Genomic DNA, 22,745 nt, shown 5'->3' with positions numbered 1-22,745 from the left:
TGGTGGTCCGTTGCCCTACGGCGGCGGATGCCACTAATCTGAAAGCTGCCAGTTCTTAACAAAAAGGTCAGCACTAGCCATCCGACTTTGGCTAAACCAAATGTGATTATCTTTGGGGTTGATGGAGACATTAAAAAGGAGGACGTTAGTTCTCTGATTCTCGACCAAAACAATCTCTCATTTGGCGATGACGAAATGGAGGCAAAATTTTGCCTCCAGGGTCGCAATGGAACTCATAATTGGGTTTTTGAGTGCTCTCCGGCTCTCTATAAAACCCTCATGGCACTTCAGAAAATACACATCGATTGGTCAATGTGCCCGCTCAAGGAGTACTTTTTTGTACCTCGTTGTTTCAAGTGTTGCCTCTTGGGGCATACGCAAAAATCTTGCACTGCTCCCGAGCAGCTCTGTACGTCATGTGGTGAAAATCATGGCTGTAAAGAGTGTAAAGCCACAACTAAATGTGGTCGTGCTTGCCATCAAAACAACCTGACCCGTGGCACTTCCTTCAAAACTGGTTTCAAATCCATCTACCCAAATTGCCCCCTTTACAAAAGGGAGATGGAACTCCGGAAATAACGTACCGGCTATGTGGAGCTCTCTGAGTAACACCTCCACTACCGGTACTCTCTCTTCTGCTTTTATTCTAACCCTCTCTTCAACTCATTTTACTTCTATTTCTTTTCTCTAGTTTCCCCATTTGAACCTGGGTCCTCCTGGCCCTCCCCTTTCGGCCTTTTGGCTTTCTTTCCTGTAATCTTTTCTGTACTTCTCAATTTGCCGTTTTATTGGCCTTTGTACTTCTCCTATTAGTAATTTATAACTCCTGTAGTATGGATATTTTTATATACCGTGGAGCAGGAGTATAAAACAGACACTTAATGACTGTTTATAGGAGAAAGTTTTATCTATCATTGATTGTTTGTGTATTCTGCTTTTTTATTTATAAACCTTAAGGCCTGGTCGATAAAAATTAGGTAAATACCCCTAAATTTACAAACCATATGCAAATTAGGACTAATGAAAGCAAAACACTATTAATTTTTGTGATAATAAAACAAAATAAAATAATATCTCTTCATGTAGTAGAGTTTTTAAAGGAAATATCCTTTTTAATATAGTAGGGGCTTCGGCAAAATTATGACTTTTATCTTAATATTTACATCTTACTAAATTTGTATATTTCAACTTACGCTGGGAGTTGTAGAATTTATACAACACGTACGTATGTAAGCCAATTTTAATAATAAAATGTTTGTACCGCCAGTATCGTGCGTATAGACTGATTCGAATCTTACTTAAGGGGAAACGAACATTTAGAGGAAAGGCCTTTGGCGTTCGATCTTAATATTTTTATTTATGTCACATACCACCAATTTACACTTCTTCGCGATTTAAAACAGAAAAAAATTTCTATAATACCATTTTAAACGATTATTTATGTAAAATCTAAAACAATGGATGTCTATTAGGTAGTATCTTATTTAACATTATATTATATTATATTATATTAAAAAATTTATAATAAAAGTATGAAAAATATTTGGAATTTGGTCGTGGTTGGCCAAATTTTTTGAAACATACATCAGTGTTCGAATGTATGCGGCTGATAACGGAGGGCTTGTAACATACAAAAAACTACGACTATTTTTGTATTTTTTTATTGAAACGATTTTAAATAGTTTTAGGTTATTTTATTTCACAATGAACGCGCAATTAACAGTTGGAACATATTTCTCTATAAACATGACGTATATAGAAATTAACATGGCATATATCTTTAGTAACACGACGTATTTATTTATTTGATCGAGAATATTTTAAATGTTTTTCTTTGCTTTAGATATAAAAAATAAGCTCGATTTTTTCCTAAACTCCGAGAAGTTTAGTAAATAACGATATTCAAAATGTAGATTTTTTCGGGGCGAAATGTTAAACGATATATATTAGAGAGATGCAATTGAGTCGAAAGCGTTTCCATTCCCGCTTATGATATTTTCAAGGTTTATTGTGGGAGTTCTAGCAAGGGTATTCTCAATTTTACAATTAAAACCTGCATCTTTATCTGAAGATATTGAACACGTACTATTCAACTGTGATAAAATCTTCTTTGCCCCACCACACGATGCTAGCTTGGTCGAATGCTTGGGTTTTGTACAACCGTACAGTTGGTCAATAATAGCCGAAACAAAGAAGCGTCTTTTGAAGGGGGCTAACGATGACGTAAGGAGCTTTCTTCGACACTCGGCTCTGCTGTTGATGATATTTTTGTGTGATGTGTTACTATATCCAAATATTTTAATTGTATTTTATACTAATTTTTGCATTAACTTCTAGTTTTTTTTATCTAAAGTGAACAGCGCTTGCGAATTTTTTTGCATAAAAGTTCCTCCCTGATCTATAAGGGACCCTCTGTATGGGAAGCAAATAAGTATTATTATTATCTTCCCTTTGCTTTTGTTCTTGGGGCCTAGCATTAACGATCAAAATCTAACCTTTCACTGAAATATTTAAACAAGACTTAATAGAAATCACATTTAGGAGCTTATATGGCAGAACAACATTCTTCTTTGGAAGCCGTCTCGGTTATTTATGACTGCGGAAATGGAGAACTGCGCGAATGAGAAAACTGCGGAAACAAAAATGCGCAAATAGGAAAATTTGCACAAATGGTAATCTGCGCTATTGAGGAACTGCGAAATGCACAGCCGCGCAAATGGCCACTGCGCAAATACGAAAAGCGCAAATGAGAAAGTGCGCAAACGGATACCGCGCAAATGGAAGCTGCGGAAATGGGAGCTGCGCATACGGACCCAAACCTGACAACCCACACGGAAATTGTGGTCGCGTTAGAGTTTAGTTACTTTCTCGTCTTCAGCGGTACTGTCTGCCATTGTTCCTTTTTTGAGATTTTGGCGATTGTCAGATTCCTCTTCTATTTTCGCCCACGGTTGAAGTTCCGACGATCCACCGACGACAAAAAATAACGCGCAAAACAAGTTAATTGCGATTGTTATGTAGAAAGCTTTGTTCCACTGTTCTAAAGTGTGCTGTTTGATAAGAAAAAAAATAAGTATTAAGGCATGCTCGAATACTTAATTTTCTGGTAAACAAAATAGTTTTACCCCAATAAGAGAAAAAGGTAACATTGAAAAACGCATTTAGTGGAAGCCTAGACGTTTTTCCTTCCAAAACGTGTGTCATAATTTCCCTATTCGGAAAATCGGAATTATCCCCAACCCTTCATAACGTCACGAATACGTTGCCCCAATATTAATAGTAGTGTCATTAACCTTATTAACACGATGAAATTAGCATTAAATAGGCCTAATTTTAAATATTTAACTTTAAGCATGGGATAATTATCGATATATTTTCTTAATAAATTGTGACGGTGTCTTAACATAAATTATTTGCGGTATTTCATTATGACTTGGTAAGCAACGTATTTAAAGCACCCTTTTCCTCTGTAACATTCAGTGACATTTTGAAAGCAGAACTATGTAACTTTTTTTGCGTTTTCAGAAACCAAAGTATCATAAATACTATGAATAATGTCTTAGCTAAAGTGTATAAGGTTCCCTGTGAATGGTGGATCACCTAATTTCACATTTCTTTCCAGCAGTTAGTGGTAACTGCAGCTGTAGTTACGTTAAAATGCAAAATGACCTCTTTTTAAGCGGGTGGTTTTTCAAAGTAGACACGTCTTGTAAATGCACCCAATATGTTTGAAAGAAGAAATAATTTTTTGTGGATAAATGAATTACCCAATTTGCATACGTACGTTATTATTGGTTAGATTACCAATCATGATTGGTGCCACGATGCCACTAATGTTTGCCAGACCGTTACCCAAACTCAGTAAAGTACCTGAAATGCAGGATGAATATTCTCAAAACACATGACTATTTTCAAAACAAGATTATTTGCTCGAAACGAATGATTATTCGAGTTTTTCCCTTAGGCGGAAACGCCAAGCTATTCCATTTGTTGAACAAGACCGTCATTAATATAAACAAATAAACATTTAATTTCTCAGCACGTGCAATAAGTGAGTCTCAATAATATCAGGCTCATGCTCAGTTTGGCGAAAAATCAGAAAATGATTGTACTTTTTATATCAATAATAACACAAGTAACATTTATTAATCCTGGTTTAGTCCGGCACAGAGCCCCCTAGTGACTAAATATGCCCAAAGCGAAATATACTCCCACCAAGGACGATAATATACTACTCAACTGGTTTGCGAGGTTCGTTGGAGCTGGGCGAGTGTGTCAGTGTCGATTACAGGTTCGGTTGGATAATAAGTATTAAAATAATAGAAAGTGTCATTCTTATTTAAATTATATTACGTATGAAAATGGCTAATGTTTAAGAAGAATTATTTACCTGCAAAACTAGGTGCCATATCCAACATGGCAACTTTCCCACCTACAACTGTGAAAGAGGCAAATGCTTCACCCATGAACAGAAATGTCAAGACCAGCACTCTATCACAGCCTGACAAAATTACTCCCAGAAAGGTTAACGAAGGAACCACGTTACCTGGAAATGAAATACAAATATTTAGAGCGGACAAGAAAGCGAAACTGCAATTGGTGGAGCGAGAGAAGTGAACGAGGACTGTGTAACGACAAATATTAGCCCTTTCATAATAAGTGTATTATTAACTTTTGGTGGCATTGATTCTGGGAATTCCAAGTCGCTTCTTGGCGGGCGCGCTGGTCGCGTAGGCCTTGAGGAGATATGGCGTTCCCATTGTCAATGCCAGTGTTGACGTTTCGCAAGGGTCAGGACCCCCTGGCCAGAGCCCGGCCCTCGTGTTTCGTTTCTTTTTGAGGATGCTCGCTTCTCTTTCCTTGGGATTAGTGGGTTTTTCCTAATCGTTTTAAAAACTTCCAATATAGTGGTTTCCCCTTCACCCTTTTTTCTAAGAATCCAAAAAAAGGAGGGTTGCCATGATTGTACTTGCAAAATATTTATCACGTGCGCGTATGGTGCTCGGTAAATTTCCGATGTTTTTGGTGCGCGCATTCTGGAGAGTACAATTACGTAGGTCAGGACCGTTGGCAGAAATAATACGGTCGAGTTTTGAAAAAAAGGAAGGCAGAAGTTGACGAGATCGGGATACGCGAGTCACGCTCTATGAAACGCTCTATGAAACGACTTCGAAATTAAAAACGTTAAGCCCGAGTGTATGCGGCAACGAGACCGGCGGTGATCCGGTCGTCAACGACATCAACCGATGGAACCGAGCCACCGAGCCGAGGGAGCCCAGCCATCAAGCCAAGGCAACCAGGAAGCATGGCCTTCGGGATGACCACCGATGCTACATTGTATTTCCAGACTATTTAAGTATCGAACTTTCATTTAATCATCCTGTCGGTAGATTCTACCCTCACGCGTAACGGCCATAAGGTCAGGTAATTATTGTTACCGAACATTAATTGCGTAATGCATTTTTGAATGTTAAGACTCGAGATATGCCTCGTTCTATAATTTTTAATTCAAAGTTAGTTATTTTGTTAATCATTTAGTGGTGGCCACCTATTTCTCTTTTATTTTCAAGTGTTTTATAATTCTCATGATTTCATTAAACGTACTCTACTTTGGCAACCTTCTAAACTCTGGTTTTTCTTATTATTTTTAATCCGTTAATAATTCCCCTAGACAATGATTTCCTTTAATTTTAATACCGCTAACCCCGAAAGTTAAGCGAGCAAGCCCGGAACCATTATTTTAAATGTGGAGGTCAAGATACGCGAATAAGCTTATTGAGCCTAACGTGCTCTCTTTTACATACCCGTCTTATTGGGCCTAATGCCCACCTTTTACGGACCGAATAGGCTTATTCATGTTGTTAAGTTAAAATAATTAATAATTTATCTACAACTGTTAGTAGATTGGACAACTTTTGGTGTTTGTGTATGTTGTCACGACACGTGATAACTAATGCACGGTTGAAATTTTAGCCAATCATCATTTCTTATACATTTTTTGCTAAATTATTTCTTTTTTCACAAATGAATGTATTCGTAAAAAACATATTTTTAGAAATTGAAGAACCTTTTTCATTATTTGTCTTAGTTCAAAGTGTAACATCAATTTACATCAACAAAATAGGTTATTTAAATTTAATAATAAACTTCTTCACTATTAAATTTTTTTGTGATTTATTCGATACATATGCGCTATAGCTATAGAGGTAGATTCAGCTAAATCGTAGTTAAATATTAATAATAAAAGGTTTTGTATATTTGCAAAGGTCCAACAAAATAATACCAACGGGAATTTAAATCTTTTCATCCCAGTATCACCTTAAGTTTATTATTCACATGGAAAACTAACTGTACCGTGATCAGGCCCGACAAGAGACAAGGAAAGCGGGCATATCTCAGGTAGTAACTTCTCTCTTATATTTTTCCGGGGCCCGGGCCCACTCTTGCCAACCCTGACCGTAATACCCCGGCCAAAGGGACAACTTTTCTTTTAATTTTCTACACTCTTAGAAAGAGGGTTCTTAACCCATATCCCGTATTTTCAACCCGTAATGGTTCTGTGTAGAAACATTGGGCAAGGTTCACGATAGAACTCGCCATGGTTTAAATTAGAACCATCAGAGGTTCACTTACAAACGTTTATCGGTACTATATCGCACCATAGACGAAGAACGGGTAAACCCTGGACAAACGACGTACGCCTTCCACTGTATTAGGGCAGATATTTATATTGTTAGGCCGCTGGTGGTGCGTTACGGAGGCGCCTCTAGTGGCTTCCACGAGAGTAACAAAAACTGCGCATGCGCGGGAAAGAAAAAAAATTGCATTCTATCCCCCCCCCCCGCATCTCCTCTTATTTCCGGTAGTCCGTCTTTCCGAATCCCGCCATTTGTTAGTGTTTAAATAAGTTTAAATTTTAGGCCTTTGTCGTCAGTAGTTGAATTTGTTGAAAAATATTATTTAATATGCCAAAAAATAAGTCCTGTGCTTATCAGCCTTGTAGGAGTGAGAGTCGATATTCGAATAGAGAGCATATGAAAAATGTGTTCTTTTTGCCATTCCCCAAGCCAAAAACAAATTATCGTAAGTGTGTTCGGTGGCTTCAATTGCTAGTTCGCTCAGTTTTTACCATTGAACGTGTTAATTCAAGTACATTTGTTTGCTCAAAGCATTTTGAAGGAGGTAATGGGCCTACTGAAATGTTTCGAGACCCTATTTTTGGAGCTACAGAAGAATTTAATTAAAAAAAGAGGAACATCAATTCAACTGAACAAATGCGCAATCAAACTACCGATTTCGGAATTAGACATTGGTTTATCTGTAGAAATTGGAACTGCTACCAAAATTGAAGAATACGATGATGCCAGTGATACACCAATATTACCATCATACCAATTAGACCACAAGTACAGCATTAGTTGCCCAAATATTGACAAATTAAAATTACTTCTGAACTTCAAACTACCACACAACTGGTGTTTAAGTTTTACGCTCAATGAAATGTTACTTTTGTAAATTCACAAACAAACAAGACTATCCCAAAATTGACCGTAGATGACACGCTTGCCTTGAAGTTGGAAGTACTAAACAAAATATTTTACGGTTGCGAATGATCTCCCATCTCACGTATTAACAAAAAATTGACTTTTTGAATATTTAGATTATTTGGACACATTTGATGTTTGTCAAGGTAACGAAAATGAAAAGTATATTGAACATTTTGAAAGAATGAATTCTACAGTCAAAATTCTGTGTCCATTTACATCATCTTTGCGGCATGTTCAATGTGAGCTTTTGTCTAGAAAACAAGTTTGCACAAAATGTGTAACTTTAAAACATGAATTTGATATGCTCTTGACCCGAAAGCGCATAAATGAAGCTAAACCAAATAATGCCACAAAGAAACCTAGATTGATGAATATGAATAAAAATGAACTTTTACTTAGCCTAAAATAATATAATTTGTTAAAAGAAAAAATGTTGAAAGAAAATGAAGATCTGAAACAGAAATTGAAATTAATTGAATCGAAAATTGAAAATAAGGGAAAAGTAATCGATGAGGGAGACCATGATACTTTCATAAAGATTCTTCAAAACCATGTGGACCAACTACCCGAAAAAAAAAGATTTGCAGATTTATTTTTAGAAACTCAGTTGAAAATGCTGAAAGAAAAACATCCGACACAGCGACGCTGGCATCCATTAGTAGTACAATGGTGACTGTTTATGTACAGAAAATCACCTTCGCTGTATAAAGTGCTACGAGAAACAGAAACTTTGCAGCTCCCAAGTACTATTATATTATTTCGACACAATTTAGAATTCCAAAGTAAACCTGGTTTTCAAGATAAAGTGTTGAATCAAATAGTGGAAGAAATAAACCCAAGCTCTCTGCCCCTGTTTCAATAGTATTTTTGTATTTTGATGGACGAAATCAAGATAAAAGAAGACATGGTATAAAAAAAAATTTTGGGATCTAATAGGATCCACGAAGTTAAATGACACGTACGAACAGATTGATGCAATGGCGAACAAAAGCACTCAAGAAAAACCACTAGCAACACATTCCCTAATGCTTATCCTTCGAGGAGCAACCTCCAATTTGAAATACCCCATAGCGTACTTTGCAACAAATTCTCTAACAGCTGAGAAACCTTCTAATATTGTTTGGGAGGCTGTTAAAATAGCTTGAAATGTGTGGTATTAAAATTTTGTGTATCGTAGGAGATGGAGCTTCTACGAACCAAATTTTTTTTCAACTCACACTACATCCGAAGTGAATTACAAATGTGGAAACCCATATGCTCTGGAAGAAAGATACATTTATTTTATATTCGATGTTCCTCATTTGTTGAAAACTAAGGAATTGTGTACACAGCAGTACAGATAGTTGCGGGGTTCGAAAATTATTTATAAATGGACAATATATACTTTGGTCAACCTTTGATAAAATATTTGATTAAGAACAAGAAACTAGGGGAAATTTAAAACAACTACATAAAATTATGATTGAACATGTCAAGTTAACGCCATTTAGCAAAATGCGCGTTAAGTATGCTGCACAAATTCTGTCCCAATCAATGGCAAATTATATGAAAAATCACAAGGACTTTGTAGATAAGTTTTCAGAAACCATAAAATTTGTGGAAATGTTCAATAAATGGTTTGACATTTATGGGTTTTCTATTCCTTATTTAAAATATTAAAGAAAATTAAATTCATAACTAATCATTAAAAACTTTAAATCCAAGGTTTACGTTTGATTTTCCTTTTCCATGTACTCCCTTAGCTGACATTTTTTACAAACAGTGGAATTTACAGTTTGCCCAGAGTCTCCTTTAATTTCACCAAAAAGTTCATCTCCTATAATAAAATTTATTCTTAATTTTATAAAGTACATTATAGAAAAAAAGCATGATACGTACCAGAAAGCATTTCATATAGTTTATCTTCAGGTATATTTTCAGATGTTTTTGATTTACTATCACAGTCTAAAATCAACATACTTTAATATTTGGTTTGAAACGAAAAACACATTGGCCATAACGCAACTTACCATTAATCTTGTCATTCAAAATTACGTCCATTTTTGGCAATATCAAGTTGCTAAAATTTAAAATTCGTTCCTGTTTGTGTTAAGCCTAATTACGCACGTTTTGGATTAGCGACTCACGTGTACAGGAAACGGAAGTTTCAGAGATACACATCCGGGTGGGGGGCACGCGGAAATACGCGTACGTCGTTTGTCCAGGGTTTACCCGTTCTTCGTCTATGATAGCACCATCAGGTGTTCGAAACAAAACTCTACAAAGCTCTGAATGGCACTGTCAACCTACCTTTGCGGAACCCTAGTCGGTTCAAAATAACACTGTCAAGAGTTCGTAAGGGAACGTTTCATGGTTTTACATTGTTAGCCAGGTTTCAAGCGTGACGTAACTACTATATGTGATAGATGTTAATTGTTTGTGACTGTCGCCTCTTTTAATATTTTAAATTATTAAACATATATTTTTTTAATAAGATATAAAATAAATTAATATACATCCAGGGTGCCCTATATGCGAGCAGTCCATCGACATTTATTGTGAAATTCTTCACCAATTATTGCATGGCGTCGCTATACAGCAGACATCTTTTACGTTCGGGCTTCCGTTGAAATCCAACGTTAAGATAGTTTTATCGAAAGTCAAAATTTCAGCCAGAGACTCCAACATTAGACCCGGTTTCACCCTTTACGAGCTCAAAAGTACTGTGTAAGAACTCTGGTTTTTCTCGAAAATCTTTCGATATCAGTAAAATTAATTTACATCCTGGGTGTTCGGAATTGCTCTGACTGGCCATTTTTCTCGGTTGTCGCCAAAAATTTAGGTTTCAAACAATTAGTTTTGTTTGCAATAGAGCCAAATATGTTATACTCCGTTTCAGACTTTTTACAAGTTGTCTCATTGACAAAATATTTCATAAATAATTAAATTTCTTTGCAAGATGAAGGAGTTAATCGTACGTAATGTAATCTACCAACAGCCATTTGCAACAAGAAAACCCTACCATGCACAGGCGATACAACCATCCGAAAGGCTCAGCAATGGGACGTCCAATAACCACTTCGCGCACAGCTGTGGGAATACCGATGAATGCTGATGCACCCCTGACAGACACCCTGCTCACAAAAGTAGATGAATCAACACCCTTAAGCGAAGGCCCCAAAAAGGGGACCACGGGCACACCGCTACCCAAAGTGCCAAAGAGCCTGATACATTGAACCGCTGCCGTACCAATGCTGACAAAATGCGTTCATAGACCAAAGGGACTTGTCAATAAGCTGTCATAGGACGTCTTCCAAGCTATATTCTGAAGATTAAAAATTGATTACCAACATGGCAGTCGTGCTTATGTATGAAATGCCATTACCATATAGTATAGCAGTTTGTCTGTGTTATTGTTTTATCGTTGAAATTACACAGTCAAAATATTAAGCTTAAGACTAACAAGGAGACGACCCGAGATGTTACACACCGATTTTGATTAAACTCGGGGATTTAGTAGACCTCAATGTAACTTGAAAATTCCCCAAGGGAAAAATTTCAATAGGCTTCTGTTTTGCCATGGCAACCGAAAATTTTTTTTAAAATTAATAAAATAGAAACACGTTCATAATGCGCAAGTAAAATGTGCATTATGAACGTGTTTCTATTTTATTAACTTTAATCAATGAACGTAAGGTGTTTCGAAGCAAAATATGAGAAAATGTTTTTGACAACTCACTTTGAATTTTTCTCTACGGGGTTTAACATGGAAAAATCGTAAATTATAAGGGTCTCCCCCCACCCTGTGAAATATTTAAAAAAAATTAACATTGTGTTTGAACAATTATTTTACTCAAATGAAGTGTTTTTTATTTTTGGGGTAATTCTGGTCATTTTGGAGGAATGAATTAACGAAATGGAAACAAAATTGGGTAAATGCGATTAAGTTTGAGTAAATGCAAATACATTTGGGTAAATACGAACTAAATAGGTTAATTGGAAAGAAAATTGGGTAAATGCGAGAAAATTTGAGTAAATTCAATTAAAATTGGGTAAATTTGAACGAAATTGGGTAAATGCGATTACGTTTGGGTAAATTAGGATAAAATTGGGTGAATGGAAACAGAATTGGGTAAATGCGATTAAGTTTGGGTAAATGCGAATACATTTGGGTAAATACGAACTAAATAGGTTAATTGGAAAGAAAATTGGGTAAATGCGAGAAAATTTGAGTAAATTCAATTAAAATTGGGTAAATCGAAACTAAATAGGATAAATGCGATCAAGTTTTAGTAAATGCAAATACATTTGGGTAAATACGAACAAAATTGGGTTTATGCGATTAAGTTTGGGTAAATGCTATTAAGTTTGGGTAAATACGAATACAATATAGTAAATGCGTTCAAATGTGGTTAAATGTTAATAAATGCAAAGGAAAGTTAGATTATATACATCAACAGAACGAAATTCTAAAAATGCATATGATAGTCGTAAATCGTAATAGAAACAGGTGAAACATAGAATTTGCCTACAATGGGCACATTTTAAAAATCGACAACTTAAACAAAGGGGTTGCTCACAGGAAGGCGAATCATTGTTTTAAAAAATAAAACCAGCTTCTTTAATAGACAAAAATAAAGAAAACCATAAATATTTTATCATAGGTTGAAAATAGGTGCCGAAAATTGGTTATGGAGCAGTGAGAGGGCTAATTATATTATTTCTCGAAGTGATCTCATTTACTGGGGTTTCATTTGAAAATTCAGGGTCGCTGTTGAAAGTTTCTTTCGCAAAATATTTCAATTGCCTGTGAAAAGTGGTGTCTAGTGGCTGACAATTAGATGTTGTCTTTTCTGGGAGACTGGGATTATCTTTAACTCGCATTTTGGATTTCCGTTTACACAGAATCGTTTATCGTATATGGATTGGTTTGTCTGTCCTGACCAAGAGTCCAAAATCAATAGAAAATCATCGTTTACACTTTTTAGGACAATTTTTTCTAGGAAATATTCCACGTGGGAAGTTGACAGTTTTCCCGAAACACTACAGGTCACCGAGACATTACGTGCGACAAACAAACCTTCCTGAACTACAGGACCCAATCGCCCTGCTCGTTGCTGCAGACACAAATAAACACCCCCCACAATATTTCCAGCCATGTTAATGACGTACTGAACTGTGTAAGAGTTCGTCACGAGGTTCGTTGGAGATCTAGCATATCCCAAGGTTAACTTGTCTCCCTTGTTAGATAGCGTGCGGCCGGCCGTAAGCTCATAACAAAATCGGGCTTGATTAGTGATTAAAATGCATTCTTGGTTGTATTTCGGTGTAGTGGCCTTTATGATATTTTGAAATTCTTTTGCAGATTCCGAAATAACATTAATGTCCCGTATTTGCCGTTTGTTAACGAGTTTGGTGACTTTTCGGCTCGAATTTCCATGTGTATTTTTAAAGTTTATAATCCAATGTGTACTTCCTTTAAAATCATTATATGATGTTAATTATTTTATAATAATTCTAGTATAAAAATATTTTTTTTTATATAGAAACGCCAGGTAACGCCGCCGCCGCCGATGAATATTAAGTAAACCAATTCAGTTTCCATTTACCCAAACGTAATCGCATTTATCCAATTTTTGGCGTTTACGAAATTTTGTTTGCATTTACCCAATTTTGTTTCAATTAACCCAATTTACTCGCATTTACACAAACTTTTTCGCATTTACCCAATTTGGTTTACAAATTAACTTATTTAGTTCGTATTTACCCAATCGTGTTAACATTCACCCAATTTTATTTCAATTTACCCAAATGTATTTGCATTTACTCAAACTTAATCGCATTTACCCAATTTTGTTTCCATTTAGCCAATTTTATTTGCATTTACCGAAATTTACGTTCATTCCTCCAAAATGACCCGAATTACCCCAAAAATAAAAAAAAAACTTCATTTGAGTAAAATAAATTCAAAGTGAGTTGTCAAAAACATTTTCGGTTGCCATTTGGCAAAACAGAAGCCCATTGAAATTTTTTCCTTGGGGAATTTTCAAGTTACATTGAGGCCTACTAAATCCCCGAGTTTGATCAAAATCGGTGTGTAACATTTGACTGTGTAATTTCAACGATAAAACAATAACACAGACAAACTGCTATACTATATGGTAATGACATTTCATACTTTAGCACGACTGACATGTTGGTAATCAATTTTTAATCTTCAGAATATAGCTTGGAAGACGTCCTATGACAGTTTATTGCCAAGTCCCTATAGCACTGCTATAAGCTGACAGCAGAAAGAGAAAATAATATCCTTTAACCTAAACTTTGGTCGTTAATTTTGAATTTACAGGCCCCTTATTAGAACTTTCAGGTCGTCTCTTCCAGAGCCGTAACTAGGTGTTCTGGCGCCCTTGGCAAATTGAGCATTTGGCGCCCTCTCAATGGTGTAGCAAATGGGGGGATTTCGACCCTCGAGGGCCTTAACCAGCGCGCCCCCTCTGTAAATTTCGCGCGCTAACGACCTTCACCAGCAGCTGCCCGGTGTGCCCATAGGGGCGGAAAAGGCTGTGCGCCCATGATGGTACCCCTTTATTTTCCCGTCCTGTCCATTAACGTCGTCGACACAACGTTTGGAATATTACACTAATAAAAGCCGACATAGTTACAAAATAATTTGCACTTACCGTTAGAAATATAAACATGTAAAGAACGCACTGTTTCTGTTTGGCGTACATGTAGATATTTACTGGTTGACCTAACTCGAGTTAACTGATTTAGTTGATCAATGAAGAAATTTAACGTAAAGGCCATGAGACACAATTCACGCGCTAGACCTATGTTTCAATTTTAAACTTTTGTGAAAACAAACTATAAAGTAAAGACAAACACGTGACGAAATAATATTAAAGCGTATCTTCCAGTCTAGGAACTTTCAGCGAAGCTAATCTAGAGGCTGGCGACCTCTATTAAACTATTTGAAACTGCTTTTAATATTTTTTAAAGATTTCTAGCAGTTTCAATTTAGTTCAATAGAGGTCACCAGCCACTTGAATAGCTTCGCTAAAAGTTAATTTGAATTATTCTCGTCGTTGACTTTTCTTTAGAAATCAAAAGCCATTGTTTCAATAATTTCGGTGGGTAATTTCTATAAAAATATGTCAGTGCCGCAGTGGATTAAAAGTTTGTTTTTGTCTCCGACCTTCGGGTGTCCTTCTTTACTGTATCTAATACTGAGTAGCCTCTCCAGTAGAATTTCTATACACCTTGACCGGCGAACATGAAATGAAGTAAAGACGGACCCCCGAAAAGTGTAGACAAGCAAAAGCCCACAACACATTTTTGGCGGAAATCTGTACAGCTCGGCGCGAAATTTGAAATTTAAATTCCTATTTGTAAGCAAAAATTTATATTTAACGGCGAACTTAGAGACCGTCTGCGTATTTGAGTACTAAATGGCACCCATCAATTTTAGTGCTCTTGGCGGGAGCCAACCCCACCACAGTTTTGCTACAAGTGAATGTCCTTGGCAATAGGTTTAAGCTTTTTGAACGGCAAACGGCGCCGCTTACCCTCACGCGCCCAACCCCGCCAAGGCCTAGCTACGGCTGTTACAATAAATATTCCAATTTATAAATATTCCGATTTGATTTCCCTTTACATATAATCCCTATTTATTTATAGTTTATATAATTCTACTCCTAACTTTAATTCCTACAGAATTTTTTCCCAAAATAGAATACAGTAACTTTTAATCATAAAGGTTAAAAAATTTTACCATGGTTAATATATAATTTAAAAGTAATAACATTTTAAGAACGACGGATACTTCATGGTACTATTTTTATTTAAAAACTACGCAATTAAGTGTGTATCGACAAGACGCTTGAAAAGGGGCTACGGCCCGAAAGCTTGCGTAGTTTTTAAATAAAAATAGTACCATGAAGTATCCGTCTGTGAAAATTTTATTACTTTAAACAGTAACTTTTACATTCATTTTCTTCCCATGCTCGTTTAAAACCGATCAATTGTCAGGTATGGACGCTGGCCGTCCTTTCCCTTTTTGACGGTTGACGGTTTTACTTCAAACGCTCTGCGAGTATTTCCCCCAGGTATATTCGCAGGGTCGTTCTTAAATTGGTTTAGAGGGTCTAATGGCCATAGACCACTATTCCCCGTATTGTCACTTTTGACCTTGTTCCGTATGTGCTCGCGAAGCTTCACTTTTGGTCTTTGTTAAGACCTATTCTCAAATCCCAAAATAGTTTTAATTTACAACCTCTTTTCTTTACCATACGTACCAAAATAGTTTTACTTTACAACCCCTTTTCTTTACCATACTTTCGTTTTAAAGATCAGAATTGAGAATTGCCAAAAATGCCAGTAATGGGTTGTTTTGTATAACTTCTAAGAAATAATATTTTCTGATATTTCTTATTTTAATTGTATTTTACTCTTCGGAGTTTCGCTATCTTTAACCCAAGGGTTTAAGATAATTTATGACTGTGTTATTGAAATATTGTGAAGTTAACCTTTGACCGAAAGGGGGTCACCAATAACTGGTACCCCTGGGCCATAAACCCTAGGTCCCACCCAACGTGGCCGATTGGCTTAAATAAAAGGGACGCCAAGAAGTGATTGGGTCCTCTGGACAACACCAGCGACCCGGATTAAGAAAATCTCCTCAACTCTTTGGTTAAAAACCAAGAGTCCGTCTAAAAGACAGAGAGATCAATCATGCCCCACTAGGGTCAGCAACTCACCAATTTGCTCTGAATACTCAGAGATGTGCGGCTTCGGCAGCTTATTAAATTCGTGCGCGGAGCGTAAAACCATAGAAACATAGTTTCTATGCTAAAACTTAATAAATAAATGTAAATAAAAAGGATCTAAGTGATCCACCCGTTCTCGCGTTGCGTTCAACAATTAGTGGGCATCCTTCAACTTCGTTTTCACCATTCATCCATTTGAACTACTGGACTTTTGACTTCCATAGCAGCACATAAGAATTTTTAAAAATAACCTTTGCCTTTTGGCGACCCTGTCTGTGTATATAATAACTCTTGTGTCCTTCGGACAAAATGTTTTTAAAATTTAGATTTATGGAAAACTTTAATTTAAAATATTGATATATTTCTTCTAAATAAATAATTTGGCAATTCTTAACCGTACTCTTCTGATTGAGTATTTAAATTTAAACTTAGACTTCAACTAGACACCTTTAAAATTAGTCATGCCCTCGCTAACACCAATAGTGAAGTTAAGCGAGTTATCCGGGACTAGATCAAATAGTCACGTTATTTACTATTAGCCTACTAATATATATTTTCCATTAAGGCCTACTGCATTTTAGAATTAAATACGTCACATGGCACTGGTCTCTTCCTGTAAATTTGGTAGGCCCCTTCTGTAACTCAAGTAGGCAGTAGCCAAGTCCACCAGTGGTTTCAAGCAAATAACATTAGCGCTGTAGCAAGATGGATACTTATTTTTAAGAATTATTATACTCTTATGATATTTCCCAATTTTAAACACTCTTAATTTCTAACTCATACACTAGAGACTATAGTTTAAACAAAGAAATAAAAGACTTATAAGGGTAAGTTAATTATTTACTTAGCTTGAAAGCTGTAAATAGTTAATAATAAATCAACAGATATATAATTTCTACTAGCTCTTACAATAAAAAACGGTATTTGATACAAACCAATTACACACATGAGTTTCCTGGTGTTCGTAATTGACAAAGTCTTGCTTCGAATGATCAATTTGGACGTGTATCCCGCCAACACAGTAACCGCCATTGTCAACAGGTACGGAAGGGAGTTGAGAAGTCCATTCTATCAAGAAAGATATTTTTTTCATTAGAAACTAACTAGAAGTGGTAGTTCCTCGGTTACTTAGTTTTATCTGTCAAATATTACCGAAGTCAATTGAAAGTGCAGTATGGTGTTAAGATATGTTGGCGATTCCGTCAGAAGAAGAGTGTACGCCCAAGTCTCAGAAAAGGAGCTGATAACTGCAGCCCACCCCGGAAAAGACACAGACATTTTCTTCCATGGAACAGAACGCTAAATACAGTAGAGTTATTTTAAATACAGATAACATTCCTCCTAAAAAGCAAAATAATGGAAGGGAACAAGAAATTGTACATAAATGGACTTTTTCTTAAGTGTAACAATTTATCATAGAACCGTAGATTTCGTAGGAATTGAACTTTATAATACATAACTTATGTCACCCTTTAAAGAAAACAAAGAGTACTAAGATATCAATATTTTATTGAAGACCTCGCAATATAACAGTGTTATTGACTTGTACGCGTCTTCATTTTTAAGAAACGTTGAGTTTGTTTATTTTACAAAAATGTGACCGATTAATATAATGGTAATTAATATATTAACTAGTTGTTAAAGAATTTCCCAAATGTAAGTGCTCCTAGATACAATTGATGCTTAGAACTATAAAATAAATTGAACAAAAATAGAATACTAAAATATTTATATTCCGTCACAAGATTTGGCTTTATTTAGAATCGTAGCACGAGCGATTTGCACGCGCACTAGAAAATCCGAAATTCATCGCGACTCTATCACGGGCTCTTAGACTTGTCAAAGTAAGTGACAATGACGTTAAAGAAACATTAAATCTTTGTAGAAAGACCTATTATGGGTTTGTGCTTATTCTTATAGTAATAAATACCATGATTATCGTTAACTGAAACGCTCGAAACATTTAATTTGAAGGCAATAATTGACGTGGTGTTGAGAGCCTAATAACTTCCTTTTTTTTATGTGTACTGATAACGTAAGAAGCGAATGATTACAGAGATTACGGAACTATTACAGCGGATGATTACATAACAGAGAGTTTCAGCTAACCCATTTCTAGGAATTTACGCGAACGTTTGCAACGTTCAGGAGATTGGTAGATTACGAAGTGATAACAGGATGATTACGGAGCTATTACAAAATTTCTGGAGTCATTTCAACCAGAGTTTACACTGACAGATCGTCAGCTCCTGGTGTGGAGCCAAGGATTCGGTATATGATGCACAGCAAACCCTCCAATCTTTTATAGGAAAAATAGGAAATATTTTTTTATTAATTATATAGAAGTAGTTTTTATTTAAATAAAGGAAATTATAGGAACGCTCAGGTTAATTTATAGGAAATTATAGGAAATTTTTTAATAAAGATAGAACAAATGCTTTTAAAGGAACTTTACATTTAATATGAAAACATCACAGACCTCGTGACTAGAAAAATGTATTAATGCGATATTACATTTTCATTTTAAAACACCAGCCAGCCGTAAAAGCCAAAGATTAGTGTTTTAGTAAAATGCTAGCTGTTTTTGAGCGCTTTTTATCAAACTTTAAAACTATAGTGAAAGAAATGTGAGAAGAACGAAAAAAATATCGAAAAATAGGAAAATTGACAAATTATAGGAAGTTATAGGAAGAAATTCGAAATGTAGGAATAATTATACAATATATGAAGTGTGGTCACCCTGGTGGTGCATAAAAAGTCAATAAACAATTAATTTGGAAACCCGCTGTTTTGAATACATGAGTTTTGTATACGTACTTTTCTTATTTTTCCATCACCTTGACTTTTGGTAATTATTAAGAATTCTTCCAAAGTAATATTTTTATCATCAGCAGGACTCTCTTTAATTATTAAAAACCATAAAATCGAAAATATTACTCCCAAAGCACCTAAAATAAATAAAGCGAAATTTTCATAACAATCGGATCTGATCCAAATTGATAGATGCCTTGAATACATTCAAGAACCTAAGAATATCATTAGCCTCTGGTACCATCGTCGAATACTTCTGAGCAAATGTTTGTCTGAATTTAAGTCACGAAACTTAAACATAGATGTCGTTCATTTGTGCAAAACAGGGACACGGGAAACCAAAAGCTGACGAACTTTCGCTACAAACTATGCGAAGCTAAACATTTTCGCATCCAAAATTCTCCGGGCCCGGCGTATAACGTCCCACCAGCGTACATTTTAGGGGCCTGGTAGGTTAGGGGCCTGCAACCGAATTATTTTGGAAATTTAGTTACAAGGGCCCGCGATTACATAATTGACCCCGGAGGGCCAATAATATCTGTGCACGGAGCTGTATCTAGCAAAATTTATCTGTATGGCCTATTGTACTCTTGTTCATAGTTCTAGCGGATTTCAAATGTAATTTAATAAAAAAACATCACATTTTAGACTCATAAAAGTTTTAAGCTGATTACAATAAAATAAAACTTAAATATGTCAACTTTCGGAAATATTTCATGTATTGTAAAAATGCAATGGTTGAGGGTCCATTTTCGCCGGACCCTGGGGATTTTTACCATGCACGGCCCCAGCAGCCTATGTAGGACCTGCATATTCCTACGCAGTGCAATTATAATATTTCACATCGTTAAGAGAAAAAATAAACTGGGTAAATATTTGTGTGGGTTTGCGAAAAATTCACGACTTCAAGTTTACGAAGGTACCTGTTACATTTTATTGGTATACAGCGTTACTTATACCGTCAAATATAAATCTTAAAATTCTGTCCACCTGGGGAATAACCCAGTGAAATACGAACCGAAAAAATAGAAGGCCGACGGCCACCCCAAACTTGAAGATGAGAGCAAAGCAGTGACCGGTGTGGCCACGACGTTGCCCAATCGTCCTCCAGCGATCGTAAACGAATATAAGAAGGCACTCTCGCTTTTTGGAAACCACTTAGAGTTCAGAGTGTGTTGAGCTGGTAAGGTGATACCCTACAGCGGAAACATATTGGATGAGCTTAAAAATTTGGATACATTTAAAGAAACCAAAATAAAAGTAATCTGTTACCTCAAATATACCTGTCAGTACTCTAAGTGCGATGAAATACTGATATCCAAAATTAACTATTGGTGGACTTATTATGGTCAATATGGAAGGTATAATTACTCCCAGTCCAAAGACAATCTTTCCTCCGTACCGTTCCGCCAGATGGCCACCGAAGAAGTTGCTGGCCACGTATCCGTAATAGAAGGAACTTAAGACCAAGCCTTGAACTCTTTCGTCCCAATCAAAAGGCCCTTCCTAAATGGACGGAAGGGATTTGTAAAGTAATCCTCATCGAATTAATTGAGTCGAAATGAAGGTACGCGTGACATGGTTTAACAAGATGGCAAGTCCATAATATACTCTCACTCCCACTCAAATAACCAGAGCGATAAATATTCTACTTACAGCGAGGTGAGAAGAGAGACTACGAGACCAAAGCGACAAAGAGGAGATGGTTTTTCACGTCACAAAGTCCATTCTTTCATTTCGCTTTCTCTTCGTAAGGCCTGACAAAGCTAAACGGGCATATTGTTATCCTTAAAACCACCATATAAACGAGGCGAATTAGTCTTAAAAGCGATATAAACCACTCTAAATAGGCGAAACGAAAACCACCATGTAAACCACGCTAAATACGCAACAAAACAACCATATAATATACATGAAACGTTTGTTCCATGGTAAATAAAAATTGGTTAAAATGTAATAATAAGATACTTTATGGTTAAAATCTTAAATAAAATACGGAACGTTTCGGATCGTGGTCCTTCTTCAGTGGTAAGACAGTTACAAATCATATTAGTCACGCTCAATAATACGAGAAGCGATCTAAATTGTCTGGCTGTAATTCAAAAGATGCACCACATTTATGCTCGTAATCGCAAATGTTTGGAATTATAGCACCATCTGGAAGCAGGAAGTGAAACTACAACGACCACGACAACGACCACACCACCCACTACACCTACCCTAGTGTAAGACTTTCAAAGTAAAAAAGTGAAAGTAAATTACCGCAAATACTAATACGCAAATCTTAAGAAACATGTTAATTTGTGTTCACTGGCTTGCGTGAATAGCACCTAAATTGTGATAACTTCAAGATAATATAACCATTGATCCCTTTCTTCTATCACGAAGAAAAATACCACAAGCAAGGTACTTTTTTAATCGAAATAAAATCAATCGTTTTAGTATTTCAATCGTTCCTTTCAAATTCATTAAGTTTTTTTTTATATTTAAAATAAATAATGGCTCTTTTTCAGTCTTATTGTTTATTTAATTTGCTGCTATCGCTTATAAATTCTAAAATTAAATGTAATCCTAATTTCAGTTAATACTATTCAGTATCATAGTTTTATTGACTTTGTATTGAAATTGGTTTAGAACCATTTTTTGGCACTTTTTATTGAACTGCGTTATGGGATTTAAATTAATGATTTTCCAGAAAAATCATGATTTAAATCGTGATTGACTAAAATACACCAATCATGGTAATCCTTTAACAAAAACGAAACAGGTTATTTTACAGCGACGTTCATTTAGATTTTAAATTTAATGAACTCAAAAAGGCAGAATTTTTATGTAAAATTGAAATTTATAAAATTCTATCAAATGCAAAATTAAACCTGTTTTGTTAGCATTTGGCTGTCTTCGGTGACATTTCCATCGTACCGGCATTGAGTTCCGCTACTGATCGTTTCGTTGGTAACCCGATACTTGACCATCGCGATTATTCCAATATTAAGGCTATTTCTGAGACAGAAGAGCACACCAATTCCAATGGATGCTAAAAATGTCATCACATATCGCCTTTGAACCATGTTTTCTAAATTATTTCGCTACTTTTACTCGCAATATTACGTTAGTTACACCTTTCCAAGCGCAATGTTTCGTATAAATTCGTTATACGAAAACCGTCCGCAAGATTACCTATACACCTTGGCATTGGATTGCCGCGTGTGTTTAATAGGCGTAAACTCGGAAGCTTGCCAAATAAAATAACCAGGGGGCTTATATCTATCTGAAAAGGCCGACACAGGTTACGAGCTGACGAACTATATATTATTTTATTTAAGAAAGTTGTTGAATAATCAAAACTGTTTCAAGTTCAAAGTTCTAAAAATTATTATAGCGGTCGCTTTAATATTAAATAAATAGAATTGAACGGGAGGAGCTTAGCCGGCGAAAATCCGGAGATGTGGTGACTGGGTGTTCTTCAAAAGGATTATAAGAACAATCAAAATCCAGTTTTAATCGAATCTCACGGGAATTCCATTTCGAATTTCGAATACGCAATATTGTAAAAAAAGGCGAGCGTAAATGTGAAAAAAATTTGTAGTTCTCAGTTTCAAAATCCGGTAAATCACTGTTAACGGTTCGACGTATTCCG

The 22,745-nt window shown here is 35.9% G+C and overlaps 1 protein-coding gene across 2 annotated transcripts; it reads right to left on the bottom strand.

Annotated features, from left to right (window-relative positions):
* Positions 1-1,926: 1,926 nt before the first annotated feature.
* On the bottom strand, positions 1,927-22,467 carry LOC149934387 (sialin-like). Of its 2 annotated transcripts, XM_090181513.1 has the most exons (10): positions 22,286-22,467; positions 21,982-22,142; positions 20,378-20,611; positions 20,124-20,301; positions 19,112-19,242; positions 17,447-17,593; positions 17,230-17,362; positions 4,391-4,546; positions 3,785-3,870; positions 1,927-3,050 (listed from the first exon to the last, which is right to left on the bottom strand). In XM_090181513.1, the coding sequence occupies exons 1-10, from the start codon at positions 22,299-22,301 to the stop codon at positions 2,850-2,852; spliced, it is 1,443 nt and encodes a 480-aa protein (XP_090037639.1). In that variant the 5' UTR covers positions 22,302-22,467; the 3' UTR covers positions 1,927-2,849. The 2 variants fall into 2 exon arrangements, with proteins under 2 accessions (XP_090037639.1, XP_090037638.1); XM_090181512.1 differs by lacking the exon at positions 22,286-22,467 and having other exon boundaries at positions 21,982-22,270.
* Positions 22,468-22,745: the final 278 nt, after the last annotated feature.

The sequence above is a fragment of the Leiobunum rupestre genome, chromosome 7, assembly GCF_980474605.1.
Source record: "Leiobunum rupestre chromosome 7, qqLeiRupe1.1.hap1, whole genome shotgun sequence".
In the NCBI taxonomy this organism is placed as follows: domain Eukaryota; kingdom Metazoa; phylum Arthropoda; class Arachnida; order Opiliones; family Sclerosomatidae; genus Leiobunum; species Leiobunum rupestre.
The sequence above is the reverse complement of the archived record's forward strand: the minus strand, read 5'-3'. Positions and strand labels throughout refer to the sequence as shown.